The 27,810-nt window shown below is 37.5% G+C and overlaps 2 protein-coding genes across 2 annotated transcripts in view; one reads left to right on the top strand and one right to left on the bottom strand.

Moving 5' to 3' along the window:
- CHLSN (cholesin) overlaps nucleotides 1–27,810 on the top strand; it is a 116,214-nt gene that overhangs the window by 13,292 nt on the left and 75,112 nt on the right. The window lies entirely within an intron of this gene.
- GPER1 (G protein-coupled estrogen receptor 1) lies at nucleotides 1,021–5,821 on the bottom strand. The gene is made up of 2 exons (XM_079321179.1): nucleotides 4,787–5,821; nucleotides 1,021–3,465 (listed from the first exon to the last, which is right to left on the bottom strand). Exon 2 carries the CDS (start codon nucleotides 3,039–3,041, stop codon nucleotides 1,968–1,970), a length of 1,074 nt encoding a protein of 357 aa, XP_079177305.1. The 5' UTR covers nucleotides 3,042–3,465; nucleotides 4,787–5,821; the 3' UTR covers nucleotides 1,021–1,967.

Below are 27,810 nucleotides of genomic sequence, written 5' to 3'. Positions count from 1 at the left end.
TGTCAAGACAATTATCCCTCCATTCAGCTGGGTGTTGCCTGAAATAGCCATCCTTAATCTTTAATGTCTATTGGCAGTCCATAGCACCTGAGTGATTGTGGCTGATTCCAAAAAGGAAAATGCTGAGGGAGAAGAGCTGCATGTGATGCACAATCGTGGGAGATGACTTGAGTGGTTTTTAGCAACTCTTGCTATGGTTGCATCTTTCTTGAGAGGAGATCTCTTTAGTGTTCTGCAGGGAGGATGGGACTAAACACATTTTTTGTTAGACTGTGATTAGCAATCACTTGCAAATAATCTGCAATTGCCTCAAACTCCACACTGCCTTTCCTGTTGGAGCTGCAGGAATATCCAGCTATCTATTTCAAATTCAGCCATCATCGTCTTGTGGCCTTTTCTGTTTATAGGTCAAGTCTTTTGTGGCCAGAACTTCCACTAGGAAACTCAAGATATTTCATGAGAAATATGAGTGGAATCATCGTTTTCACTGTTTTCTTTATTGCTTTAGTAGCTTTAGTCATTGTTTTAAAGGTCTACATTTAAAAATCCTTTAAAATCTGTTATTGTGCTAATTAATTCGTATATGACATTTGAAGTAGGACAGAGCATCTTATTCTGCTGAGTTCTGTCAATAAGCACAGAAGTGAAATGAATTTGTTCACTTGAGAGATGCAGCAAGTGATGTTTTAATGATCTTGCACACTAATTCAACAGACTTTATAGCTTCCTCTGAACAAGTTCAGGAGTAACCTGTGCTAAATATCAATCAGATTTAAAACCCAATTATTTACTAGAAGAAATGAAACACTGTTTCTTTCCAGTAAGTGGTGCTATCATTTGTTTGCTTAGTATAATTAATCTTCAAATGGTCAAAGAATCTGAAATGCTTACAGTTTTGGAGAGCTGGGGGTTTCTGGAGGTGGCATGGGTGTGCATGAAGTTCAGATCTGATAATCACTAATAATAATCACTAATAATAATGATCACTAATCTGATAATCACACTCTCCATTACATATGTTCCTCCTTTCTAAAAATGGAGGTTTCTGTCACTTTCATAAGCAATATCTGCACAATATCTTTTGCAGAAAGTGATGCTTCCTTAAAAAACACAGCATTTTGCTCTGGAATGTAAAGAGATTTTGTGCAATGTGCACTCAGATCTGAAGGCAGGTGTGAATGTACATGATGTGTACACTGGCATTTTTGACAAAAAGGCCAATTATGTTTGTTCTGCGAGAGATCATCAGGGTCAATCCTTTAGAGACAGAATGAAGCACTGCATTCTGCTTCTGGGAAGTTCTTTGAGATGAGCACTATAGTTACAGATGATTTTGGTTTTGATTAAGCACTGATGTAAACAGTAGATTACATTAGGAGACAAAAACTTATCACTGTGCTTGATTATATTAAGATTAAAAACTTAATCATGGAAGACATGCTAGAATACAGTGACGATAGTACTGTACTAGTTCTTGTAAGCAAAGTCATTCATCTTAACATGTTTGGGTGAAAAAAAAATCAATGTTTTCTGCATCTCCACATCAATATGTTGTAATGATTTTTCCTCACTGTTACGGAAGCTTCATTATTTCACTGGAAGTACCTCATATACACCAGCAAAGTATCATCTCTGATAATCAGATTACATCTACAGTCTTCCTAAATTGATAAAATTTTGTCTTATATTGTCATTCATACATGTCTAATACAAAATAAAGCTTCTTCAGTGCTCAGCTTTTAATAATCCTGTTCATAATTAAATATAAATCTGACTAAAACATTCTTCTACATTGAAGTCTTGTCATAAAAACATTTTGAATATAAACCTTCAGTACTCAATAGAGTGATACAATATATATATGTACGCACACACACAAATGCACTTTTTTTTTTCTGTTAGTAGCAAGCATTTTGTTCACTATTTGCACAACTTCACAGTCATATGTTTGATACAATGCCACTAAATCAGACTTCTGATTGCTCATTACTGTCAGGAATGACAGACGTTAAGGCAGCCTGACAGAAGCGATGCAACGTTGACATTTTTGTTTTCTGTTCAATGTACAGTCGCAGTTTGTCTCTGAAGGTTTCCCCCAGAAAACTGTAAATCAAGGGGTTCAAGCAGCTATTAGAAAACGCTGCTAGGTTTACAATATGTCCTGTTAGAGGATAATCATGCCTGAAGGATGGGCTGTTTGAAGAGACGGGCTCGCTTTTCCTCTGGAGAAGCTGGACACTAATGAAGACGTTTTCAGGGAGCCAGCAGATAAAGAAAACCAGGACAACAACAAAAATCATGCGCAGAGCCTTCTGTCGCCGCAGCCGCAGACTCCTGTGCTTGTGCGCCTTTACCAGCACCCGGACAATTAATGAGTAACAAAGCCCGATGATCACAAAGGGGATAATAAACCCCAGGGTTATCTCTAGCCACTGGATTTCTTTTACATCTGCAAAACAGAAATAGACCTCTCCGGTGTGTTGTAAGTGCACGGCCGTAAATGGGACTAGAGCTGCCGAAATGGATGCCATCCATATGAGCCCACAGCTCAGTCTAGCGTGCTGCATAGTGCGGAACAGGTTGGACCTCATTACTTTGGCCAGTGCTAGGTATCTGTCAAAACTCATCCATGTCAGAAAGAAAATGCTGCTATACATGTTGATCTGAAGGAACAAAGACATAAAGGTACAGATGATGGTGATATCGTAATACTTCTCGTCAAGATTAAACACCTCGATGAGAGAGTCGGCCACTAGAATGAGATCAGCCACTGCCAGGTTTATGAAGTAAAGGTCTGGGATTGTCATTTTTTCCCGAAAGCTAATGTTGACAACCAGTATCAGAATGTTTCCCACGAAACCGATAGGAAAAAGGAATATTGTGTAAAGACAGGATAAGAAAAGGCCAATAACGTATTGCTGGTGTTCTGATTTATCAGCTAATCTAGAGGATATGCTTTCGTTACACAAATGGGATCCATTCAGGTTAAAAGCTGTGCTGTTACATATAACAGGTGATACTGAGGCAGAATAAGTTTCCATGGTTAAAATATCTGCAGAAAAGATATTACAGTTTGGTGGTAATACCAAAAAAATCAGATCTTTGATTGTTTTCAACTGTATTCCTAGTAACCATTTTTGATTGGACTTGAAAGAGATACAGACTTTTTAATAGGAAATTAAAATGCTGTACAAATCAGATTAATTAGACTTGAAACTGACTGAAATATGATACTACAAATAGTGAATGCCTTAATTTGTTTTACAGGATGCTATATACATTTTAAATGAGAGAATTTGCAGTTCCTGTATGCCTTAAGATCATTTAGGAATCTTTTTACCATGGTGGTACTTGGGTCTCTTTAATAAAAGCTTTTCAGCAATAGTGTTTCTTCATGCAAGTTGGAAGGCAGTGGAATTCTAGCTCCATTTGTTTTCTTTTAATAATCAATGATCATCCTTGGACCTGCAATTTGCAAATGGAAAACGATTAATCTCATATTCCAGCACTGTTCCATGTCCATTAGCTTCTGCTAACTTAACATCACAGCTGAGGCTGTAGGAAACATCATGTTCTAATAGAAATGCAAAGGTCCTCTTAAAAGAATTTAAATTTGTTCTAGATCAAAATACATTGTGAGGGCAGGTCTGTTAAAATTGTGTATGCCTGTCAGGAGTTCAGTAATAGAAAATGAAGAAATGCAGAGAAATTGAGTGAATTTTACCTGATAAAGAAAAACTCTCTCTATATATATATATGTATTTATTCTATCTATAAGGCTAATAAACAGCAGAGTCTGTGGCTGAGAAGACAGCAGAGATGAAAAGCAGTTGGTTCCTCCTGCTTTCAGTGGGAGGGAAAGGAAAATTTTAGAAATGAAGGGAATAGAAGCAGCATATTGATTTGCACCAACATTATTATGCTCAATTTGTTTTTTGTTGTGATTTATTATGTTTCACTGACTTCCGGGTAGTAATGGAAAATGCCAGTTATTGGATTTGTTTACTTTTAAATGTTGAATGTTATGCACTTGAAACATTGCTAGAAGTTTATTTAAAAAAAAGAAAGAGCCAAACAAAAGGCACCCCAAACAAATAAAACAGCAAGAAAATTATAAACCAGGCTATTTTGTGTTAAGTTTTAAATATTTTGAATTGCTTTAATCTGCATCTTACTATCAAACCATTGTTTTTTTCTTTTTTTTTCTTTTTATGAAGATATATTTTAAAAATTGTTTGCTAGTAAAATTCATGCATATTTCCACATTTTAATGATTAAAATCCTGCCAGTGTGCAGTCTGGGGGAGGAAAGAGCAGACCACTAGTGGAGTGGAAGTGTTAGAATAGTTTTAGTCAGAAATACAGCTCTGAGTTTGCTTAAATGTATTCAAGTCATCAGAAATAGCTACAGAAAATAAAGATATGGGTTCCAGAGCTTTGATTTCATAATGAAACAGGCATAAGTTCCTGGTACCTGTTGCTGTGTTTGGAATCATTTTAATAGTGTAAATCTTCATGCTAAAATATCCATCTGAAATTACACTTCTTAGAAGGTTTGACGTTTAAGCAGCTACGGAGTCAGACATAAACTGTTGTCTTTGTGTAACAGCCTTTTATTTGTGAATAAGGCAGTAAAACAGATTTAAATACAATAAAAGATAAGTTAACAGCCCGAGCAATTGATTTTAAAAGGTCTGTCCGTGGTCAGATTTTAATTACATCTGAAAGGCCGCCAAAAGCCAAGCAATTAAAAGCATTGCAGGTAACTATGAAACATTTTATTTTACCTTAATTCCATTTCTCCCGAGCTGATTTTCCTGCAGGCAGCAGCAGGCTGCTCCTTGCTGGGTGCACACGTAATGGATGTGCCAACTTCCACTGTCCTCTCGGTAAAAAAACTTGCATTTAGGTGAGCAGAGCTGCAGTGGATGCCACCTGTTGATGATTCAGCAGTAAAAAACAAAAAGCATATAAAAGTCCTTTCCTCTTTAAAACTTATTAAATAAAGGATAGTTTACAAGAGCAAAAATGCAGATCTTGCTGCATGTCCTTGGCAATAAAACAAGCTTTATAGATTCCCAGGGTTGTTCTAATTTGTGTGCAGTTGAAGTGCTGCTGAACAGCCTTATAAGGCTAGAATTAACCCTGTTTCTGCTGGTTTCTTTTTTACTAGAACTACTCAAACATCTTTTCTTTCATATTTGTCAGGTTTATTTTATCTAATGTCCATTGCAGCCTCCTTTCTGCCTCTGGTGTTTCTTAAGTTTTATATTCTGTTCAAATCTAGAGCTGGACTGAACAATAATGAAGAGATTTATTTGCAAATTGCAATGAAGCATATTTTACACGGATATAAAGCAGTTGTTACTGTTATTTGTGTTATTTTTAAAAAGCCTCTGGGCAATCTAAAGGGAAATATTTGATGGAAGATATCAAGCATCTGAGAAGGATCATTTGCTAAACGGATAAGATAAATTTCAGTTCTCCTACCTTCAAGTCGATCCCAGTTTCCCTGTTTGTATTTAAATTTTCAGGTATATGTTGTCATTCTCTTACTCCTTAGAATTGCTCAGCTCAAAAACACATGGATGAAATAAACTCACCCTGCAGAGAACGAGGAGCCTCAGTTTTGCATTAAACACCAGTGTTGCAGGTGGAGTTTTGCATTTCATCCTCAGGGGGTAAAACAACCTATTTGATGTTTCCAGCAACACCACCTACTGGTGGCCAGAGTTCTTAGAATGGGAAAAAAGTCAAACCTTGCTCATAGCAGAGCAATATTTTATTTGTGGCAGTTGCTGTCTGTGATTGTGTTGGTGTGACACCTGGGCATTAAGTGCAGCATTCTGCTGCTGGAATGAGATGGGATCTCAGCTTTTAAGACTTCAGGAAGACAGTGTGGCAGTTTCAGAAGCGTGGAGTAAGCAATTAACATGTCATTATAATAGATTTATGACACCAATTACAGTGGTCAGATATCTTTAGATTACAAAGGTTTAGATTACAAAAGGAAAGTGCAGCAGAGGTTCTTTTTGTGAGTGGCTTTGGGAGCAGAAGCCCTTTGCCTTCATTGAGGCAAATATATTATTTGCTGGTTTTTTCTGCAACACTGTGCATAGGAACAGAGGATTTTGGCAGTGTTGCTAAAAAAGTTTTAAAATATGTTCTTGCGGGATAGTTCTTAATAAGTACTTTTGGAATCAGTTATTCAGATCAAAATAGATCATGCAGATTGGTGCTGGCAAAATTTTTCTGAACAGAAGATTTCCTCCATGTGTGGAACAGAGTGTTTTACTGTGGGATGATGAGGACAGAGCCTAAAATGTTTTGCTTTGAGACGTGTACAAATATGATTGCATTGTACAACGAATATTGTGAATGTTAGAAAAATCTTGTGATACCAGCTTTGAAGGTCTTAATTTTTTGCTGTCATAAAAGAACAGGATTAAAAAGAGTCTTTATTGCTGCTGATCATGTGGTTTTGCTGTACGTAGTTCTGTTCTTCAGAGCTTCCACTGATCTTGCAAGGGCCTGAAGGATTTTTTTGCTTTTCTTCATGTGTAACTTTCACTTCTGGGTGTCGTTTGTTATTATGGGGGCCCTGGGTTTGACAATCAGCTGGTCTGTCTGTCCTTGCTTGTCTAGCTGGGAATATCAGCTGATTTACTATTAAAATGTATAATTCTGAATGATAATTCTCTTCTTTGAATTCATGGTAAGAAATATGTCACTCTGCCATACTTCCAGAGTTGTAAGGAAATTTTCTTTCAAAAGACCCATGAAGTAGCTGTTTTTTCTGCCTAGAAGAACTGTGAAGCATAAGAGGTCATATTTAATATTATGGTACTTTTGTATATTATTATATTGTAATTAATGGGTTCTGTGTTCCTCTGAATATTTTATGAGATTATCGTGCGAATCCTCTGAATCCTGTTTCCTAAAACAGATCACAGCATTTTCAGGCCCTTGTTTATACAGTCAAATTATTGTTACTGATTAATCCATCTCAATTTCGCTGTTTGTCATTTCCATATTCCATAAAATGCTTCACAGTAATTTTAGCAGCTGCTGAAGGTTGTGGTTTTGCTCTTTCCCTTCAATTGCAGGTATTCCACAGGACTTTACAGTGACTGGATTAATGATCCTTGGTCACAGTTGTGACAGTATTGATCCTTAAAGCTCCACCTCTTTTACCTTACTGTGATTGTTGCTGAGAACATGTGTGAAAGCAACTGCTGCAGTAGTATTTGTATAATGTCAGACCTCAGTAATCCAGCATTTGGAATTTTCCTGGTTTATTTTTATGTAGCATTCAATATGTAAAACTCTAAATATCTCAGTAAACATGTCTAGCACCAGAGAGTCTTTCAGAAGTGCTGGTGTAGTTGTGATGTACTTCAGTGCACCAAGAGGCTGAATCTGGGGTATAACAGAAGATATTCTGTGTAATTTAGCAGACTTCAACATATGTGCCTGTTCCTGTGCTGCTGAAAGGTGGCAGCTGAGGAGAAGGAAAGTGGGAGGTGTGATATGGGAGAGAACAATGTTGAGAAGTCTGATGCATCCTGTGCCAGCACTCTGGGACTGCCTTTCCAGCTGGATAAACCCTCTAAGATGCAAGAGACTCTTGGATTCTGTCAGAAGTGTTTTGGGTACAAAGCTCTAGAGTCCTGGAGAAATTACATCAGGGCAATATAGATATAGATATAGAAAGCTGGAAAAAAGTAAGGCACTGTATTGCATGGAAGGGGAAGGAATAAATTAAAATTGTATTGGAATGCTTACAATGTAATATAAAAATTTGCTGAAGAAATAAGATTTGTGCAAGAATCTCCACTGAAACTATCTCTAGAGGAAATACAGGTGCTGTCATACTGTTCACAAGGTTTTTCCAGGTAAACTGATGTCCAAATTCACCTTTTTCAACCACTGAATGGAATCAGCATCCATTACCTGCTCTGGAGCATTCTCATACTTTATCCTGTCCGGCCTCAGTAGCAAATAATTTTCTTGTAAATAATCAAACTTAGTTTGAGCTGGAATTAATTGTTTCTGTGCCTTCAGAAAACCTTGGATGTGGTGTATTTTGTGTATTTAGGCTTTTCAGTTGCCAATAATTCTGAGAATGCATTTTTCTTGCTAAAAATAATTTTTTAAAGTTCAGCCTTTTCCTTTTGCAGGGGCAACACCCATTCAAACCCATTCAAACTATTCTGGTAAAACCTTTTTATTTTTCTTAGAGCATATATTGCAAAACTCTTAAGGGATAATCTAAAAATGTCACTAAATGGAGCCACAAAATGTTGTTTAGTGAAAGATCACAGAATCCTAGAATTGTTTGGGGTGGTAGGGATCTCAAAGACCATCTAGATACAAACCTTCAGATTCTATTCAAATGCTAAGTTTTTTTTTTTTTTTTTTCTTTGCAAAATATCAATAATTTTTATTTTACTGGCAGAGTCTGGCAATCCTTTGCTGGACACTTTGTACCATGGAAGTGAAATGCATTCTTTCATGTTATCCATTAGTGAATTTATTTGTCATGCAACATATATGGTGGACACACTATACTTAGTTTGACTGAATTGCTTGAGTTTTCACCCTGCCCTAAATCTTCTGCAGCTACTTAAAAATCAAGATAAATAATACTGGTGCCCTTTCAGTGTCTGTAAGTTTAATATTAGAATGTAACTAAGGGCAGGGGTAGAAATCCAGGTAGGGATGTAGCAGCTGGAGTTTGATTCAAGTGTGCACATCCAGTCTCTAGCTCAAATGTTGTTTGCAGTGGGATCAGATCAAGTTTGAGCCAGCTGGTTCAGTAATGATGAGTCCTGAGTTCTTTTCCAAAACATGTTACCAACTCAGAAATTCAAGCTTTAACTTCAGCAGCCTGATAATTTCTCCTCTTCTACTGAACAAAGTGGTTTTTTCAAATGCAGACCAGAGCTGTGGAAAGATACAAATATTATCAAGACAGAAGTAAAATATTCTTCTTTGAACTTTCCAGTATATCCCTTCAGTTAATTTTGACAGCCTGCCTATAAAAATATATGCTGTATTTCTTCTGGAACATACTGTTCACAACTGGGTGAAGCCTGGGAGAAGTAAGGATTCAATTGAGCTGCTGCTTGCATAAGGGGAAAATTCTCAGAGCATGGAGATTTTATTTTGTTCTTAAAAATATTATTTGGATTATTAAAATTTTCAAAATTATTACTTTTAATCTGCTCCTCACAGGTGTGTGACTGGTATTCACTCACCATCAGACCACTCTTTCTAAGTCCCAGCCAACTTTCACTGACTCGATTTTCTTTCAAAGTAATTCAGACTCAGAAACAACATAATATTTATTCTTTCATTCTTAAATTAAAAATGTATGGAAGCTGTAAATAAAGTAGAGTCATTTGCTCATAATTCCCAGACACAAAATATCCTCCTTATCCACTATACAGCTGAATCTCTGACTTTCTGAGCTGGGATAAACAGCTTGTACCTTCTGACATATTCTTTCTCTCAGTCTGTCATCTTTTTCACTGATGTTTCACTCTTACAACTCATCTCTTCAGAATTCTTTCTGCAAGGCTGATCTTTGGTCTGTGTTGTTTAATTTCCCTCTTCTCAGGTGCTAAACAAAACTCTGATGCCATCTGAGAATTCCTTTCACAAGTACGAAATTGGCTCTTGTGTTCAAAGAGATGATTCTTATCTACGCACTTCCTTTCTGACCACGTTCTATAATGATCTGTTTATATGTAGAGTTCTTTAATTATCCATCTGTTGGTGCTGGCAGCAGAACAAAATGGAACAGGGAGCAGGCTGACACAATGTAATGCAGACATCTTACCAGCTGATTTTTACATCTTGCAGAAATGTTGGTCCTTACAGTCATGGTGGGATTACATATTGCCCTTTATTTGCATGTGATGCAGTCATGGTCCATGCATTTCAGGATTTTCATGTCAAGGACTAGATCCATATCTCTAGATACTTGATCTGTATTTTATATGATTATTATTCTTCCATTTTGGCACTTGGCTATTTCTTGTGGAAGGTGTTCATCCTGATCAATCAGCTCCTGCTGTTCTCTCGTAGGTGTCCCATGCCAATTTATGCCAGCTCCCCACACAAATCTGGACCCCATCAGAAAGATCTTTCAGTACAAGTGCAAAAAACCCTCTCAGTTCCTTTAGCACCAGGTTTCATACAAAGGCACAGATTTAAGCATCAAAATTGCTTTTCCTAGAACTCTTCCAGTCACTTCCTCATCACAGCGCTGTGTTTTTATAACTTTGCCATCTAAGTCTACATCACTATTCAAGTTTTAGTACAATGTCATGCTTTTCTTGTTTCCATTTCTGCCTTTGTAATAGAAGAAGATGAAGCTGAAGCCAAATGCCTAAGGTGGCTCCTGGCAGTAGCAAAGTGCTCAAAGCAACATTTACAGCTTTGCACCTACATCTCACCCTGGGTCAGCTACCAGTCCTGCAGGGCTTCATCCAAACTCCTGCATCACAGCTGTTTTATTCTAATTCAGATTTTTTCCTCTTTTTTGCACCATTTATCCATCAACTCTTATCTAAATGTACAATGCTTCTGTGTTGTCTCCAGCAGAGCCTTGGTTCCAGTTAGGAACTGGAGCTTGGGTTTTGTTTGCCTTCTTAAAAATGCACCTCAGTTCTACTGTTCTGGGCTGGTTTTTCTCTGTTTTTCAGTTAGTGTATTATTGAATGTGACTCTTCCAACAACTTCGTGCTTCTGAATGAACTCATCAGGAATGGCTTAAATCAATAATTGCTCTAAGTCTAAAGTGGAAGTCAAAGTGGAAGCTGAGAGTACATTAACAAAAAGCTTTCATTCTTGCACAAAGTTTTAATTAGCCATCCTGTTGATCTTTCCAGTTCAGTGCCTCACAAAGGACCCAAAGCTTTCCTTTATGGACCTGTGTTTCCATGAATTTTATTTCTTTTTTTATTTCTTTTTTTTTTTTTTTTTGGCACAGGAATTCAGACAAAACCTTCATTGCTGCTGCCACTGGAATTACATTTACCAGTTATATATCAGTGCTGTAGAAATAAGTAGTTTGAAGGGTAAGAAGTCAAAGGAGGGAGCACATCTGAGAAAATGCTCTGACTGCGGATTTTGACCTCAGTTCAGAATTGTTTTCTCCCACATTTTTGTTTGCAGCTCTGCTAGGGCATTGATATTATTGCAGAAGCACAGTTCTATGGCAACAGTACTCATCTTTCTACCTGACTTTGAAGCAATGCTTGCAGAAAAATAGATGATTTAAATATATAGGTATATATGAAAAAAACACCAAACAGCCCCAGACCCTGGAAGTTTTCTCACAGATCACTGTACTAGAACTGACCATCTTTTTTCTTTCAGTACTGCTGTAAGACAGGCCAAGTTTGGGTTCTAAAGAAGGAACAATTGCCCTTTTTTTAAAGAAGTTAAAAAACCAAACCAAAACCCACAAGCTAAAAAGCGAAGTGGATTACAGTTTGGAAGAGCAAGTATTACTGAGACCCATTTTGATGGGCTGGGGCTGTTTCTGGTATTTCAAGGTGATTGTTGGCTCGGGTTCTGCTTCGGCACTTCTGTACGACTTTAAGCACTTCATCCTGGCACGGCTTATAAAAAAAAAGTATAATGACCAAACTAGCACAGCTCTCACAGAACAGCATTATCTCTGCAACGTTCATCACAAGCTCATTCTTTGTAGTTCCAATGCTCCTCTGTAGTTTCAGTGTTGTCCTGAAGAGAATCATGACGTTGTAGAAGAGGCGGCAAATAAACATCGTCCCGCCGGTCACGTACACGGCGGGGTGAGCACGGATGTGCTGCTGCAAGGCTGCAGCTCCAGCCTGAGCCCACAGAGCACTGAAACAGAGCATCTGGAGGAGTGATGGGATTCCAAACCCAAAGGTGAATTTAACCATCTCGTAGGCAGGCCACGCAAATAATGGATCCAGCTGGCAGAGTGCTGGCAGGTGGTAATTGTCAGTGCCGACCAGCAGTGCCTCTGCCAGGGACAAACAGAAGGTGCACGTCAGCACCAGCACGGCACACAGGATGGGATTTTGGGTGGCTCTGCAGGGAGCAGTCCATTGTGGAAATCTCTCCAGTAATAGTGTGGCAAGTGTCAAAATTAAAACATAGTGAGAGTTGAAATAACCAAGGTTAAAAAAAAATGACAGCACGCTACAGGCAAGGTGGGTGACTGTTAAATAGTCAGGTCTAGTGATGACAGTAAAGGATAACAAAATCATTAGGATGTTGCTGATGGTGAAGTCTAGAAGAAGTAAGTCCAAGCTTGCTCTTTTGTTCTGCAAATGATTCTTGATGAAAATTACCAAAATACATATGCCAGCTATTAATCCTGTGGGTATAAAAAGGGCAATATAACAGTGCATAAGTCTGGATATGATGTTTTGAGAAGCTATGACAGCTTCAATTTCTTCTTGAGAAGTGAAAGGCTGGCTCTTGCTTGGGTAGCTGATCCATGTCATGTTGTGAGAAGTCATCCTTCTTTCCACACTGTGCTGATCTCCTGTTCAACAGAGTTTGAACTGGAAAAGGAAGGTGAAACAAGTTTTAAAGTACAGTTTCAATGCCTATTTTTGCATTGACTATATTATGTGCAGTCAGGCATATGAACCATTTGCTCAGAATAAATGCCGTAATTTCTTGGTGGATTTTACACTCCTATGTTATTACCCAAGTTAGCTTGAAATTATTTTTAGCCAGAGAAATCTGCCTTTTTAGTTTTGATGTGGTTTCTGCTCTTCCCACTCCCTCCTTTTCCTCAGTTGGTGCAGCTCAGCTTTGTGGACAGCCAGGATGCAGCACACTCATGTTGCCTGTGGAATATATGGAATACTGGCAGCTCAGTGGTGAGGAGGGAGCTGGCTCTCTTTAGGTGGAGCTGCTTTTCCTCCCCATCTGGCCAAAAAAGGCCAGGGTGGTTTGCAGGGCAATCCAGCCTGTGGGCAGCAGCTCCAGCCACAAAAAGCTCCACTGTCCTGCCACAAGGGTGGGAATTTTGTGTTGTTTGAGCCCAGCTGCAGTCTCACACATACTGAGGAAAATGCAAAGATAATCACAATATGAGGCACGAGCCACATTCCTTTCTTTGTTTTAGTTTTGCTTCCTTTCTGTTCTGAAAAAAAAGCCTTTCATAACTGCAGTCTGTACTGAGGAGCCTGTATAAAATTAATGAGAGTTTTTAAGAACTGTTATGAACAAACTGCTTTTATACTAAAACATCTTTTTGCATTAATAATGCTGTCATTTCTTAGATGTAGCTTTTGCATAAAATGGCAAAAAATAATACTTTTCTGCATGCTCAACTTTGAGAAAATGATTACTAGTGCATTATAAACCTGTTGATAAAGGACCATTTATTACAGCTGCATTATAAATTCCTGGAAATAGGGAATTTTGAGAGTAATATGGATAGGCTGTTAGCTGTAATGACTTTGTGATATGTTGATACTATGATTTTGTTACTGTATAAATGCATGGAGGCTCCTTTTTTTTTTAAGCCAAAAAGCTTTTATGAGTACATAATATGTACTCTTGAAAAACCTTAATGGATATGGATATATACATTTTCCAGACCACCTAAAAGCATAATTAGCTGAATTTCTAAGAGGAAATTTCTGTGCACCTTGTACTGATTGATGCAGAAAATAACATACCTTTTTTTAGTTCCAAAGAATAAATGCATTTAAACATGAGATAATGAACCCACTATTCCTAATTAATTTGGAATGTCTGATTAAAGATGTTCCTCAGCACTGTAAAAAGTTAAACAAATAGGCATTTTTACAGTGGAGAGTGTTTTCTGGGGGAAAAAAAATCTTAATTCACCTAGATTCCAAATTTATGTTAGACTTTGGTGTTTTTACTTTGTTCTGTTTTACCTAAAGCTGGTCTGAGCAAGCAGGCAAAGAAAGGACCATGGAGTTCCCCTTAGAGAAGTTTCTGTAAGTCACAGTGGCAAGAAGCTGCATATTTAGTTGTACATAATGCCTTTTCCATAAGGGGATTCTAGTGATGTTAACTCTTAAAATGAAAGTAATGTTAAATTGGTAAAAATTCATAGAGATGCATTAATGTTTTTAAGCAGTGCTCATTATAGATAAGTCAGTGTCTTAATACTGTTTGACAGTTAATTTATGGTTGTTACCTCTGACACTTCTTCACATTTCTGATATTTCTAATCTCTCCTCAAAATTGGAATTCTAATACTGGTTTTAATTAGAAAAGTTGACTTATCAAAGTGGCTTTGATTAAATGTGTATATAATCTTATATAATTATAATTTCATTTATAGAAAAGCATGGAGTTATGTTTTGATAGCAGTGTTCTTTGTCCCTTTTTAAAGACAGGGTTTCTTCCTTTGTAGAAAAGGTTGTTTTCTGAAAGGTTGCACAACAGGAAGCACTGATGCACCCAGGGAAGATGTTTTGTGTTTTGTGTTAGTGTTACAGATGGTCTTGCAGGAAGGAAAGGTTGGCTGGCCAGACTCTGAGCTGGGGTGCACCATGTAGGAAAGAACTGATGGGCAAAAGTGGCAGAAATCTCTGAAGCAAATTAAGAGTCCATAAAATTTTGAAGCTTAAAAATGTTTTATTAAATATGAGCAATTCTTGTGTGTGAAACTTTGACTTCTGCAGTTCTGAAATACTCTTCGGAATTATTTGGGAGGAGTCTCAAGAATGATGGAAACTGTAAATCAAATTTTGATCTTTTCTTAGGAGAGAGATTTGAAGCTTAATCTGGTGAAGGATTGTGATCACTTGAGCATTGAGAAAGTCTGTTATCATCCCACAGTGTAGATCAAGGTTAGGAAATATTTACATTTTGAGCTGTTCCACCAGAGCCTGCAGAGTTACCTGCCAATTCCATCAGGCCTTCTGCAGGGCTGAATGGAAGAATTCAGTTCTGGTACTGTGAACATCTCCATTATCTTCTCAACAACTTCTATGGCCAACTACCTGTGCTCACAGGGAATCTCAGAAAAATTTAGCAACATTCAGCTGTTCTGATAACATCATTGCAAAGGAAACAAAGGACGTTGTTTAGGGTATCACAGGAAATCATATGGTCTTATGTCAAATTACACCAAAAAAAAAAAAAAAAGATGCCAAAACTTGAATAAATTTGCTCAGGACCTGGCCTTGGTACTGATACTGGGCTAAATTATGACCACAGCAATGTATTTTAAATTTTATTTAAATATTCTTTGGATGTTTAAGACAAAGTAAGGCTTAATGCAACATATTCCAGTAACTGCAGCTTGCTGTGCAAGCAAATGCATCAGCTTGGTTTCTCTTCCTGTATCCACCTGCTTGCTCATTGTGGTATTTTGATGATAACCCAGCACAGTGTGAAACAGAGGCTGAGGATGTGTTTTGTTCTCATTTGATGTCATCATGGGTGCCTGAAGCAGTTTCACTTGTAGCCACAGACATCAACATTATTGTTAAATAATTAACATTGATGTTTTCTCTCCATCTAAATATTATTATTCTCACTTAGTGTATGTCTTTTAAATTACCTCATCTGAGGAAGGATTTAAACTAAATGAAAGCACTCTCTTCAGCCTAGAATTAACATGTTCACTTCAGGGAAATAAGAGTGCAATTGTATATTTATAATTATAATCAGTGGTAAGTATTAGAATTCTGAGCTAAGGAAAAAAAAAATGGGTGTGGTGTTTTAAAGGAAATCACCTTAGTACTGCCACACAAACAAAATTTTACCACAAGAGCAGGCTGTTTGCAGCTTTGCTGTGGCTAGTCAGTGTGAGTATAATTTTTGTTTAAATTCAAAGAAGTGTTTATTACAGAAGAAATATCTCCTAGCAATTTGTAGCCAATTCTGAAATATTTTTAGTTTGGCAAATAAGATTCAAGTCAATGCTGTAGTTATTAACTTTCCCCTTTAAATTATTCCTAGAAGCTTAAAAGAATCCCAGTGATAATGTCAGGGTCTCTTTTCATGTTTGGTTCTGGTGTCTCACTATTAAAAAGAGCAAATGGCAGTTTGGAGCTCGTGTGCAGGGGGTACAATCAGACATTCCCAGTTCATCCCACAACCTCAAACACACCTGCATTCTCTAAAAGATTCACCCCTACCTGTATATTTCTGATTTTCTGACAATCTATTTTTTTTTCTTATTCATATTTTGTCTCTTCATAATGATTTCACTGAAATTTGAGGATGCATAGCACTTTCCAAAATGCATTGTTCCTCACCTCAAGAAGTGGCTGCATCAGGGTTTTCAAGCTGGGTTTATAAATTGGGCCCTGCCAGAACAGCCTGACTCCCTTGCAGCCCCTGATGGATTTGGAATAGTCCCAGGTGGCACAACCTCTCTGTATGTTTTATTTACATTGCAATGAGTAGGTGACTGTAAGGTGCTCATCTGTCATGTAAAGCAGCTCTTAGAAATTCTCTTTCCACTTTTAAAACATTCCCAAAGCATCAAGTTTATGCTTAGAAAAACAATGGGATGAAGGAGATCACAACTTCTGCTGGGGTAGTATTGATGTTTGCAAATTTTTACAGACTTCTGGTAGTACTAACTTAATTTAATTTAAAATAAAAATTATGTTCCATGGTAGCAAGCAAAGGGTGGCTGCTACTACATGATGTTTTATTTCAGAATATTCATACAGCCGACCACATCTTTTGTTCCAAAATACTTAGAGTTTCCATCATAACAAAATACAGGGAATTTATTATGTCATTTCCCTCTGCTCTGAGAAGATCTGGTATTCCCTCAGTTCCTGGTGCTTGGATTTACTGCAGGAACATTGGGTTTTGTATTTTTTTCTTTTCAAAATGCACATAATGTTTATGCTCTGTGGTGTGGGTGGAGGGGCTGAGAACATCAGACAAATCCTCTACTCTTTTAGTGGAATCTGCCAGCTTACACTGCAAACACCTCCAGAACTGAATTTTTTTTTTTTCTCTTACAACATACTATGACATAAACTGCCTTTTTTAATTTCCATCTAGTCATGGTTACTATGGCAGAAGCAGGGTCTATTTCTGTTTGTTTTATGATTAGTTACTGAGGGAAATTTGCAATGTGCTACTTGGTTTATTTTGTGTTGTCATGCTCCACTATTTTGTCCCTTTATCTCAGGTCCCCCTTACTTTAATTTGCCATCAGTCACATCACAAATCCTTCCTTAGCTTCATGTGGTCTCACCTTTTTTTCTCTTGGATTTTTTTTTCCTCTTTCTATCCCTGTTTCCTCCCTGTAATTCATCTGTTAAAGCAAATATGTTTGATTTTCACTTCTGAAGCACAGTGAATACATTGCCCTTCACTTCCAACACAGTGAGCACAGTGTTCAAAAAGCAGTTTAAAAATAGCAAGTTGTGAAAGGACTTTCAGTGCTGAGGGAACCTAGTCCCTAAGATTCCAATGAGTTTGGGTTCCCCATCCCCTCTTTAATGTAAATGCAAAAGGGGAGCTTGGTTTCAAGGAGACTTGTGTTTATTTAAAGTCTAGAAGGAAGAGCTCCTAAACCAGGGGAATTTCTCCTTGGCAGCCAGAACTCTTCCTCTGTAAAAGGTTTGGTAGGGCAGTCTTTCTGCATTCTGTCAGCAGCCTTTAGAAGGAAAATATTCTTTCATCCAGTCATAAAGCAGCACACATGACACTGCTTGTGTAACTCTGCTCTTGGTGGGGATGTCCTGCATCCACTGGAGGTAACACATGATCTGGGGGGAGAAGATTTCCTTTCTGCTCACACAACAAGCTAAAAGATGGGGGGCAGCTTGCAATGTATGAGACTAAAATGTGACTCTGTTTATCTTTCTTGTAAGAGCTCAATTCCTACTCTTGGGCAAGTATTTGAAGTTGTAAAGACTTAAGAAATCCTACCCTTAACTGGAAAAGTAGCAGTTCCTGAGAAACCGAAAGCTTTTGTTTTTACTTTTCTAGAATATAAAGGAACTAACAGTAACTTAAACATAATGCCCCAAACACTGATGTATTCCCTGTCCTATACAATGCCTGTAGTGGGGTTAAGATTATCTGACAATGTCCATCCTTTAAAAAACTGATTTTAGACAGTGCTTGGAGTCATTTGTCCACACCACTGAAAGTATTTCATCATCCACCTCCCATTGGTTCCATGGGACTGAAGTACTTACTGGAAAACAGTCTTCACATTTTCTCTACTTAACACCCAGCTTTATCACAAATTTCAGCTTCATTATACATTTCTGCTTCCTGAGGACCTTTCCCAGATACAGTATTTTACTTTGTGTAGTTCTAATGTTGCTAAAAAAGGGAAAACTAAGAACTTTTAATCACAGCCTTAGCTTCGCTATTTGAGCTTCTTGAATAAAACATTGCATATTCAAAGTAATATAAAGCACTTACCTTTTCAAGGAATTGTTCCACAAAAACAACAGGCTGAGCCTTTCACTGATGAAATACAATTACTTTTTGGAGCTTATAGCCTTTTCTGTTTTGGTAGAGAGCAGAGTGTGTATATTACAATAACTTCTTCAGCTGCTGTACATCACGGTGAAAAATCCAGGCGCTTGCAGACTAAAAAAGATGCAGTTCTGTAAGAGAAACAGGAACTTAGCTGAAGTCATTCAAACTATGCACGTTGCATGTTTAGCAAACCTATGGTTTCATCATCATGTGACTTTAAAGTTCAGATTCTCCTCTGCAGTGAGATATTTTAGAACAGAAAAGTAGTGTTTGTCCCTGCCATTTCTAAGTATGCGAGGCCATCCAGTGGATTTTGTTTTTCCTCTTCATGAAGTAATCCTACGCTCACTGGCCAGCCCTTGCAATTGCATTTTTTTCCAGTGTGCTGTTTGAAGTGCTAGAGGTCTAGAAAAGGAAAAGCCTGTGGAATAAATACCACACCACGCCCTTTGCTTGGTACTACAAAAGCCCAGCACAAAGCAGGGCATGTCAAACCCTTAAGATCCCTGCTTAAAAATAGGTGTATTTCTATTTTTCCAATGGTCCTGGCTCTTGGAATACTCTTGTTACTGTACACATGCAGTAAATTATTTTCCCAGATACTCTGCAATGACCATGAGGTGTTAAAAGACAATACTTTCAGTATGAAGGATGTTTTGGGTCTGGCTCAGCATCAGTCAGTGACTGTTGAATTGTATTATTAAAACCTCAGATATAAATAAGCAAGAAAGGGTTGGCTCATTATTTTTTTTTAGTGCAGCCTGTCTGTCTGGGATGTATCAGCAGCATCATATTTTCTTATTCCAGCTCATGTGGAAGGGCATTTCTGTTGTAATTTTTCAGTAACCTGCAGTGGCTTTTGTGGGTTGAGAGGGTAGTTTGTGCCACACTCTGTTTTCATGGCTTCTCACTTGTTGCAGTTCAACAAGGCTCACTGAAAAACACATGGAAACTGCCAAAACACTTCAAAGAAGTGAAATGACACAAATGTGTACAAGTCTGTTTCAAAATCAGAGTTGTGGATTACCTGGAGAAGATATTTTAGCACTTGGTCTACATTTTAATCAGAAGGTTAGCACTACTGCTCCAAATGCTTCCTTGAGATTGGAGAACACTGGATGGAGTCTTGGGTTGCAGCAGAACCTCAGAAACATTTAAGTTTTCAGGTTGAAGGTTCACATTCTTTGTGAAGTAGCTGTCCTCCAGAACAGTTCTTCAGTGGTTCAGAGGCTCTGTGAAAATGTGATTTCCAATGAGGTTTATTCAGAATACTGTAATTCACACAGAGCCTTTGCTTTTGATCATCATATGCAGCAGTTTGTTGTGAGTTGATTGTTTGTTGTTTCCCTTTTATTTACAGTAGTTCCTCCAAACTGTTACAGAAAACCTTGGGCAAAGTGGCAATGTAGTGCAGTGTTTTGTATGTAGCATTTCCCTGTGAGCTGTACTCTAAGCCAGGCTCATTCTGTTGACATTAAATTCTAATATTAAGAAGGGTAAAGAAAAAATACGCATTGTCACTGCATGCAAATCAGGTGATTCTTTTATTTTTCTGTCAGTTTTTCAGTAAAGATGCAAATTTCAAGTGTCACCTTACTCTTTCTAGGACTGAGGGCTTTGCAGAGAGCACACCAAACTACAAGGCATTGTGAAATGATTGTTTTTGAAATTACAGGAAAAAACTCAGGAAGATTCTGGTCATCAACTTAACTCTGTAACTCCCAGAATGGATCACTTTTGCACTCCAGGCAGTGCTGAACAGTTTCAAAATGATTTTGTTGCTGTGCTTTCCACTGAAATGCTTTGAATGGGACTGTTATTGATTACCCTGTGCCCTGCGAGGGACAGGGGGGGACTAAAATTATTTATTGGCTGAGAACCAGGAGCAGGCTGCTGGGTATTTATATATTTATATATATATATATATATATTTGCCATGGGTAGGTGTACACAAGGATCTCTGGCTGTGTCCTTGGTGTTTATTAGTAACAGAGAAGCAAATCAATGACTGCACCAATGTGAGGAATATTCAAGCCACTCTTGAGAGAGGTTTCAGTGTCTGAGTTAATGAGCAGTCTCTGAGCAAGGAGTAACTCCTGTGCAGATAGATAAGCCCTGACACAGCAGGAGTGAGGCCACATTTCCTGTTATTCAGTAACTCCAGCTCTGACAATGCAAGGGCTGGGTGAGCAGAGCTCCAAGGGATCTTATCCACTAATGAGAAAATTGTATAAATAGAACCAGAAACGTAAAAAGAGAGAAGCTGTTTCTTACACCTCCCATCATTAAAAAGAAACAACAATTGAAGAGAAAGCACTCATCTTTAAAATGCATTCACCTTTACAGTGTCATACTTTGTCTGAAACTTGTATTAAACTTCATTATTCAGTGGTATTTAGGGAGCAAGAACATGTTTCCTACTTGGAATCAGGTGCAAGTAACACAAGACAATTTGAGAATTGTACACAGCTTGAGACTCACACATCAGAAAGCATCACCTTTTACAGGAGGAGAAACTTGGCTACTGAGAAATTTATTCTTCCAAGATGATGGAATAAATTGAAAGATGGAGGAGAAAAAGAGGTTAGAAAATAAAAGTTTCCCAACTCTGTATCCTTTATTCTGTTTAGACTTTGCTGATTCCCATCTCAATAGCTGCAATTCTGCCTCATCTACAGAAACAAAAGAATTTTTGAGGTATGTTAAGAGCTCCCAGGTGGAGTTTTGGCAGCAGCTTGCTGTGCTGTTACTGTCACAGTTAATGTGTTAGTAAAAGAAAAGCAAAATATTGCTGTTTTGTGACCAGCTACATCTTTCCTTAGAATAAACAATAAACCAGTTTGTTTAATTTGCTTAAATGATCACAGGGTATAAGTCATATGACAATAGCAGCAAGCAGACTAGTGCCCAGCTCTGTAAAGATTTCATAAAACTCCAGAAAATGGTTAAGTGATTGTGTTTGGGATGATGTATAATGTCATAATTATTTTTATTAGTGATTTATGATTTTTTTGGTGAAATGTCTGAGCCTGTTGCTGTCAGTGGAGAAGGTTGATGTGTGATAATGATGTTGTGGATAGGATGGAGGCAGGAAAGGTGAAGTTACAGAAGTGAAATAATTGTAAGATGCTATGGTAATATTTAGGGATTGGCTGATAACATATACAGCACTAACCACCTATAGTGTGCTGTGGTGGGCAAAACTCAGGTTTATTTTTGAGCACCACTGTTCATATGGCAAAATAAATATCTCCAGTACTGACAGACAGATGTTGCTATAAAAAAGCAGATGTGAATGACTTTTTTTTTTACCAACACCAATAAATTCTTTTAATTGATCCATATTACTGATGTGTTTAGTAGAGCACACATCCCTGATAGTAGGTTTAATTTGAAGTGAAGGGTCTTTCTCTCATATCAGTGTGTGCCAAATGAGAGAAACTTCTCCAACTTGTGTAACAAACACTGTTCAGTGCTGGCTCATGAGATGCTGCAGCCCAGCAGAAATGTCTTCTCCCAGTTAACTTATCTTTACTTGCCTTTTGGATGGAATGCTATTAAGAAAACCATCCCTTTGTAGAATGATAGGATTGTTTTGGAATATTAAATGTCTGTTACTGCCTATACCCCAGTGTATTATGATGAAAAGCAGTTGCCTTGTTACTGGAATTTTGAATCCTGCAATACAGTGCAATTTTGTTTCAAAGATGTTTTTCTTTAACTGCCATGTATTTCCACCTTAATTTTTCTTCGTGTAAGAAAAAAATAACTTGAGTGTGGGATATAAGCTAGTGTGTTAGTTCAAGATTGCTTTGACTCTATTTGGCTGAGCTTAAATATTGGAAGCTTTTCTTTGTGGCATTTTAAGACATTAAAGCCATTTATATTAATGCAATACCTCAAAATTCCTGAGGGTAAAAAACCCTGATTTTTGAGAGTATCTGTTCTAAGGCTTTTGTTATTGATGCACAATTGCCAGTCACACTGTAAAATTGTTTTTGTGAAAGGCCTTGCTGTTAATTTTATATATGTTTAGTCTTACTTGACAGCAAGCAAATTTGTGTCCTTGATTAAGACATTGTAGAACATTCATGACATGAAAAAGGACACCCCTCCTCCAAAAAACCCAAACCCACCAAACCCCAAAACATGGGGGAAGATGTACAGAGAACCAAGAATTGCTAGTTTGGGAGAAAATGAATTTTGTTAATTTATTCTTTTTAGAACAAAAAAACCCCTCACATGACTGTATTGTATTAAATTCCCTGCATATTTGGTTGAAGAAGGGTTTAAGTGTGGTTTTTAAAATGGAATTCACATGCTTATGCTTATTTATAAGGTAAATGGAGCTTTGTGAAACTGTAAAATCTGATGGTCTTACTCTGCTTGGATGGGGTTAAGCAGCCCAGGCTGGTGATGTTTATCCATAATCACAAGTTATTAATGATTACCTGCACCTCAGAGGCTGCTTGTAAATCAACATTTCTTCCTTTTTCCCTAGAACAGCCATGCTCAGTGCTGTGTGATTGCTGCCTTCACATCTCAGGGTTCCTTGCCTCTGGTTCACTATTAGTGGTTTTATTATTGGCTTATTTGAGCACTGTTTGTAATGTAAGTTGTTTTATAAACAGTATTTTATTATTATTACTATACAGTAATGTTTCTATCAATCACAAAATAAATGCCTCAATGCAGGTAAATCATCTGTGTAACTCAGCAACAAGAGCTCAAAAATTGCCTGTATTTCAAAATAATATTCTACTAAAGGGTGGAAAAAAGCTTTTTCTAATAGCATGCTTTATTAAAAGAGCTGGTCTCTGCATAGCACTGCAGGTGCTAAAATGATTATTTAACTGCACATAGGCTGGACCTGAAAAATTTCAGACTTCTCTCTTAATTAAGTAAGAAATCTATTTCATTGTGAACTAGTGAAACCATACTTAATTAGAAAGAATTACAATACTCTGGAGCTGAATGGGAATGGCACTTCCTTTCGTCTTCGAGCATCTTGTCAACCACAATGACTAGTAACAGATGTTTCATAAAACAATACAAGAAACATGTGCTTTTAAATAAATATTTCTTCTCTGTGAATAGTCAGACCTAATAGCCTGGTTAAATATCCTTCTGTTAGGTTCAAAACTAAAATTAACCATTGCTGAGATTTGTTTCTTGAAACAGAATTGTCTCTTACCTGCCTCTGCCTTGCAGCAGCAGTTGGTTGTGCAAGTTAATTTTGTTTCCTCTAAATACTTGTAGCAATACCCTCGCTGCCTGCAGGCAGGACCAGCTGGACAAATCTGTATTTAACCAGAAACTGGGACTGATTTTTTTTTTCCCCCCCTAAAGATTAACTTAAATCTAACTAATTTTACTGATCTTACTGCTTTTGGGAACTGCAGGAGCATTCTGCCAGTGACCACCAGATGGAGTTTCTAAAACAGCTTTGATAAACCAGTACCAGAATTCATTTCAAAATGATCTTTTAAAGGTTTTGGAGATAAGGAACAGTGCAGAAATTTTACTGATTTCAAGATAAAGTTTAGCTTACATTTGGGGGGGGGGGGATAAAATTAGGCTTTTCAGTTAACTTTGTAATCAGTAATTGTACTGGGTTTGCATGGCAAGTTTTGGATAGCAGAGGCAGGGAGGGGCTACAGGGGTGGATTCTGTGAGAAGCTGCCAGAAACTTCTCCATGTCCAGCAGATCCAATTCCAGCAGACCCCAAGGTGGACCTGCTGCTGGCCAAGGCTGAGCCCATCAGTGCCAGTGATAATGCATTTAAGAAAAGAGGGGGAAAGTGTGAAAGTATTTTTTAACTGGATAAAATGCATTCACTTCTGGTTATAAATCTTGCTTTGAAGAACTTTTGATAGGAAGAGGTTTTTTTAATATGTTTTTATACTTAATTCATAAATACTCTGCTGAGAATCCTGTGTTTTAAAATATTTTGCTGCCGTGATTTGTAATAATACGGAAATTCTGCCTGCTGCAGACTGTGAATATTTTTGACAATTCTTGTGGATGTAATTAGAAGTGCCAGTTCTTTAGAAGGAAGGAATATAAGGAAATGACATGGAATGTCAAGGTAAGGGAAGGACTTGCTGAGAAGAAAGTGGGATAACAAAGGAGATAATAGGTCCTCTGCTCTCCTGATGGAAAAAGAATGTAGTCAGCATATGTCAAAGTGTTTTGATATATAATGGAAAACGTAAGGAATTCAACAGAGGAAACATTTCACACTTTAGATTTGTTGCCATGGCAGTCTGCACAGCTGGGTTTGTACCATCAGATTGCTTTCACTTCCAAGTATTGCACAAGACACTCAAGAAATGCACAAGATTTTGCTTATTAAGAGACTACATAAATTAATTTAGGAGCAGATGTTTAGGAATCATTACTGCATTGAGCACTTCACAGCTGCAGAAAGAATCAATTCCTCTCTGAGTCCTCAGGGAACAGTGGAACTGAGAGTGGCACTTGGGCAGGTTCTGCTTTTCTTGGGTCTTACCAGTTCTGTGCTCCTGCAGTGAAGCTCAGGAGGTCTCCAGCCTGGACACTGGGCTGCTTTCATTTTTAATAAACAGTGATAAATGGGGCATTACTGATGCACATACCCACAGCACAAAAGCAATTTAGTTGAATCTTAGTTTTAAACAAGGCAAAAAAAGGTGTTATTTCCTTCTGAGGTTGGTGGTAGCAGGGTCATATTTTCTCACAACCTTGGGGCCCATTCTCCTGTTGTGTACTAACAGAATATTTTCTGTGAGTACTCCACAGTGTGGTTGTCTTCTGTGATGTCTCTGTATTGACAGATAATGGCAGATGTGGGTGCCATGTACTGGTTTGTACTGGAATAAACATCTGGACTTTGTTGTACCTGATCAACCCTTTTTACTTGCATTTATGTAGCTGTTCACTCTCCAAAAACCTGTGAATTTGCTGCTTATTAACTCACTCTGTTCTCACTGAAGATCCTTCAGCCTGTGTTGTTTGTGGGGGGTTTTACCAATCCAGCTGAGAAACAGCATTTTGTTGGTTGTATCCAAAAGCTCTGTGGAATGAAGGATCAGAAAATCATTGCTCTGTACTTCTTCAGAGATGCTGGCTTTCCTGTTAAAGAAAACACCCTTTAAAACACTCTGTGGAAATAAAGGCATCCTGTCAGACTCTAGGCTTTGATTAAATGGTGTAATATTGCAGCTTCCACTCTGACAGTTGCCATTTTCATTTATTTCTGACAGAGACTTAAAACTTAGAAGTGCCTTGGACTGAGGGTTTTTATAAAGAGTTTACCAATAATAATTTTAAATAGAGTTTGCTGTTACTTGCTGTCTTCCTACACTTCACCAAAAGGGAACAAATGAATAATTTTGAAAGTATAGAAAATATTTTCATATATGTAGGGTAAATGAACTGATCCATGGGGAGTAAACTTCTGGTTATGTGCAATGAACGTGTTCCAAGGTATCTTAGATTCTGAAAAGCTGTTTTCTTTGGGATGCCAGAGGTGTGGGCTATTTTGTTATGTTGTTCTGAGAACCAAGAGAATTTCTGCAGGAAGCTGATTGTGGGCAGCACAAAGGAAAGGAAGTTGTCAGGATGTGGCCAGTGTTTGCATTGATCTCCAGGTGCACTGTTACTCTGCCTCATTAACTGCAGGATTCTTTATGCTGAAAAAAGTCAGGCTAGGTATGTACCTTTTAGCTTTCATTCCCAGCCAACTTCATGCTGATGAATAATGAGGTTTTAATAATGTCATATTAAGGCCTGGAAATGACATCCAAGCTCTAAATGACATAATGCAATTTGTTATATTTTGATTCAGTGAAGCCACATAGATTTAACTTTGTCTACAAGAGGTTTTTATCAAGAAAGAAGGAAAAAAAAAACCAACCCCACACTCATTTTATTGACCACATACACTGGAACACTTTTTATTGAGAATGTATTATGAATCAGTACTTCCTTTATGAAGCTTTCCAGAAAGTCCACTTCTGACATGATATTGGAGTCCACATCTCTTCATTGTAATAGAACCAGGAATTTTATAGTGGCTGGTCACCTTGTTTCATTAAGTGAAATGAAATCTTCAGAGACCAACAAAATTTGATTCTGAAATGTAAACTTTTGAAACTAGGACCTCTACTAAGTTGGTCAACAAGGAGCTGTCTTGAGCTAGCTGTGTTAATAACCCAGAAGAGAACATGACATTTTTGTTAGTTCATTGATTTGAATTAATTAGTGGTTCAGCAAGAGGGCTTAAGCTATAGATCAATTCAAATAATAAGTTTAATTTTGTGAGAAAATAACACTGTTAATAATGGCACTTAACTAGTGCTTATTTTCTAGTACACATTATATACATACAGAAGAATACAGTACACCTTCCTGTTCAGAGGTTTACATTTAAATGATACACTTCTAGAAATAATTTAATAAACTCTTTGTAGATTCTTTTTACATCAGTAGGTTGATTTTTATCTTGCATATATACAGTATTTTATTCATATCTATTTAAATGTGTAATAGATAAGCCCTTATTTACAGTCACCAGAACCCTTCAGGTATTTGAAATGGAAAGGCCCCATTCTCAAGAACTTTGTGTATTTGTCCATAAAAGTTATTTTTTATTTATGATACCTCGTATTTCCTGAAGTATTTTCCTCCTCAACTGTTCTTTACAGAAACACTGCAAAGCTCTCTCTTTTTGGGATACTGCTTTTTAAGAGATACCAGGTGAGGGTGCTGCAGTTAAATTCAGAATTTCCTTAAGAGAAGAGCAGCCAGGCAGATCCACAGCATAATTTCTTTGAGGCAACTAATACATCAAATTAACTGGTCAAAGAGGTTGAGTGGATAGCAGTCTTGATCATTAAATTATCCATGTTGTTGTATCTATGATTGCCATCACATTTAGTATTTATCAAAGATACAGACAAACATCCGTAGCTCTGTTGCAGTAAAAAAGATTAGGAAAAAATCAGATTGGATACCCCATGGGTAAATTCCACACAAATCTGTCTTTTTACATCTCTTGAATAGCAGCTTCCATTTTACAAATTTGTTTGTAACGTTGACTCACTGAGTAAGATTTGGACCACCATAAAGGAGTCAGTGTGATGAAATAAACATGAGTACTGAATGGTACCAGGTGTGCCAGACAAGCAGGAATGGGAGAGAAATGAAAGTTAAATAAATTGTGCAGAGAAGTGAAAAACAATAAAGAGAAATGATACAAGAGCCATGATCTGAAACTGAGAATTTAACACAGAGAGAAAGGAACAGAAATAAAGGCAACAGTTCATTCAGAGACAGAAAATGTCTTAAGAGAAG

Source organism: Erithacus rubecula (genome assembly GCF_903797595.1).
Source record: "Erithacus rubecula genome assembly, chromosome: 17".
NCBI classification, from domain to species: domain Eukaryota; kingdom Metazoa; phylum Chordata; class Aves; order Passeriformes; family Muscicapidae; genus Erithacus; species Erithacus rubecula.
This window is presented reverse-complemented; position numbering and strand designations above follow the sequence as displayed.

Excerpts from the sequence above, each read along its gene's own strand:
- GPER1 (XM_079321179.1), bottom strand. The coding sequence starts at position 3,041 with ATGGAAACTTATTCTGCCTCAGTATCACCTGTTATATGTAACAGCACA.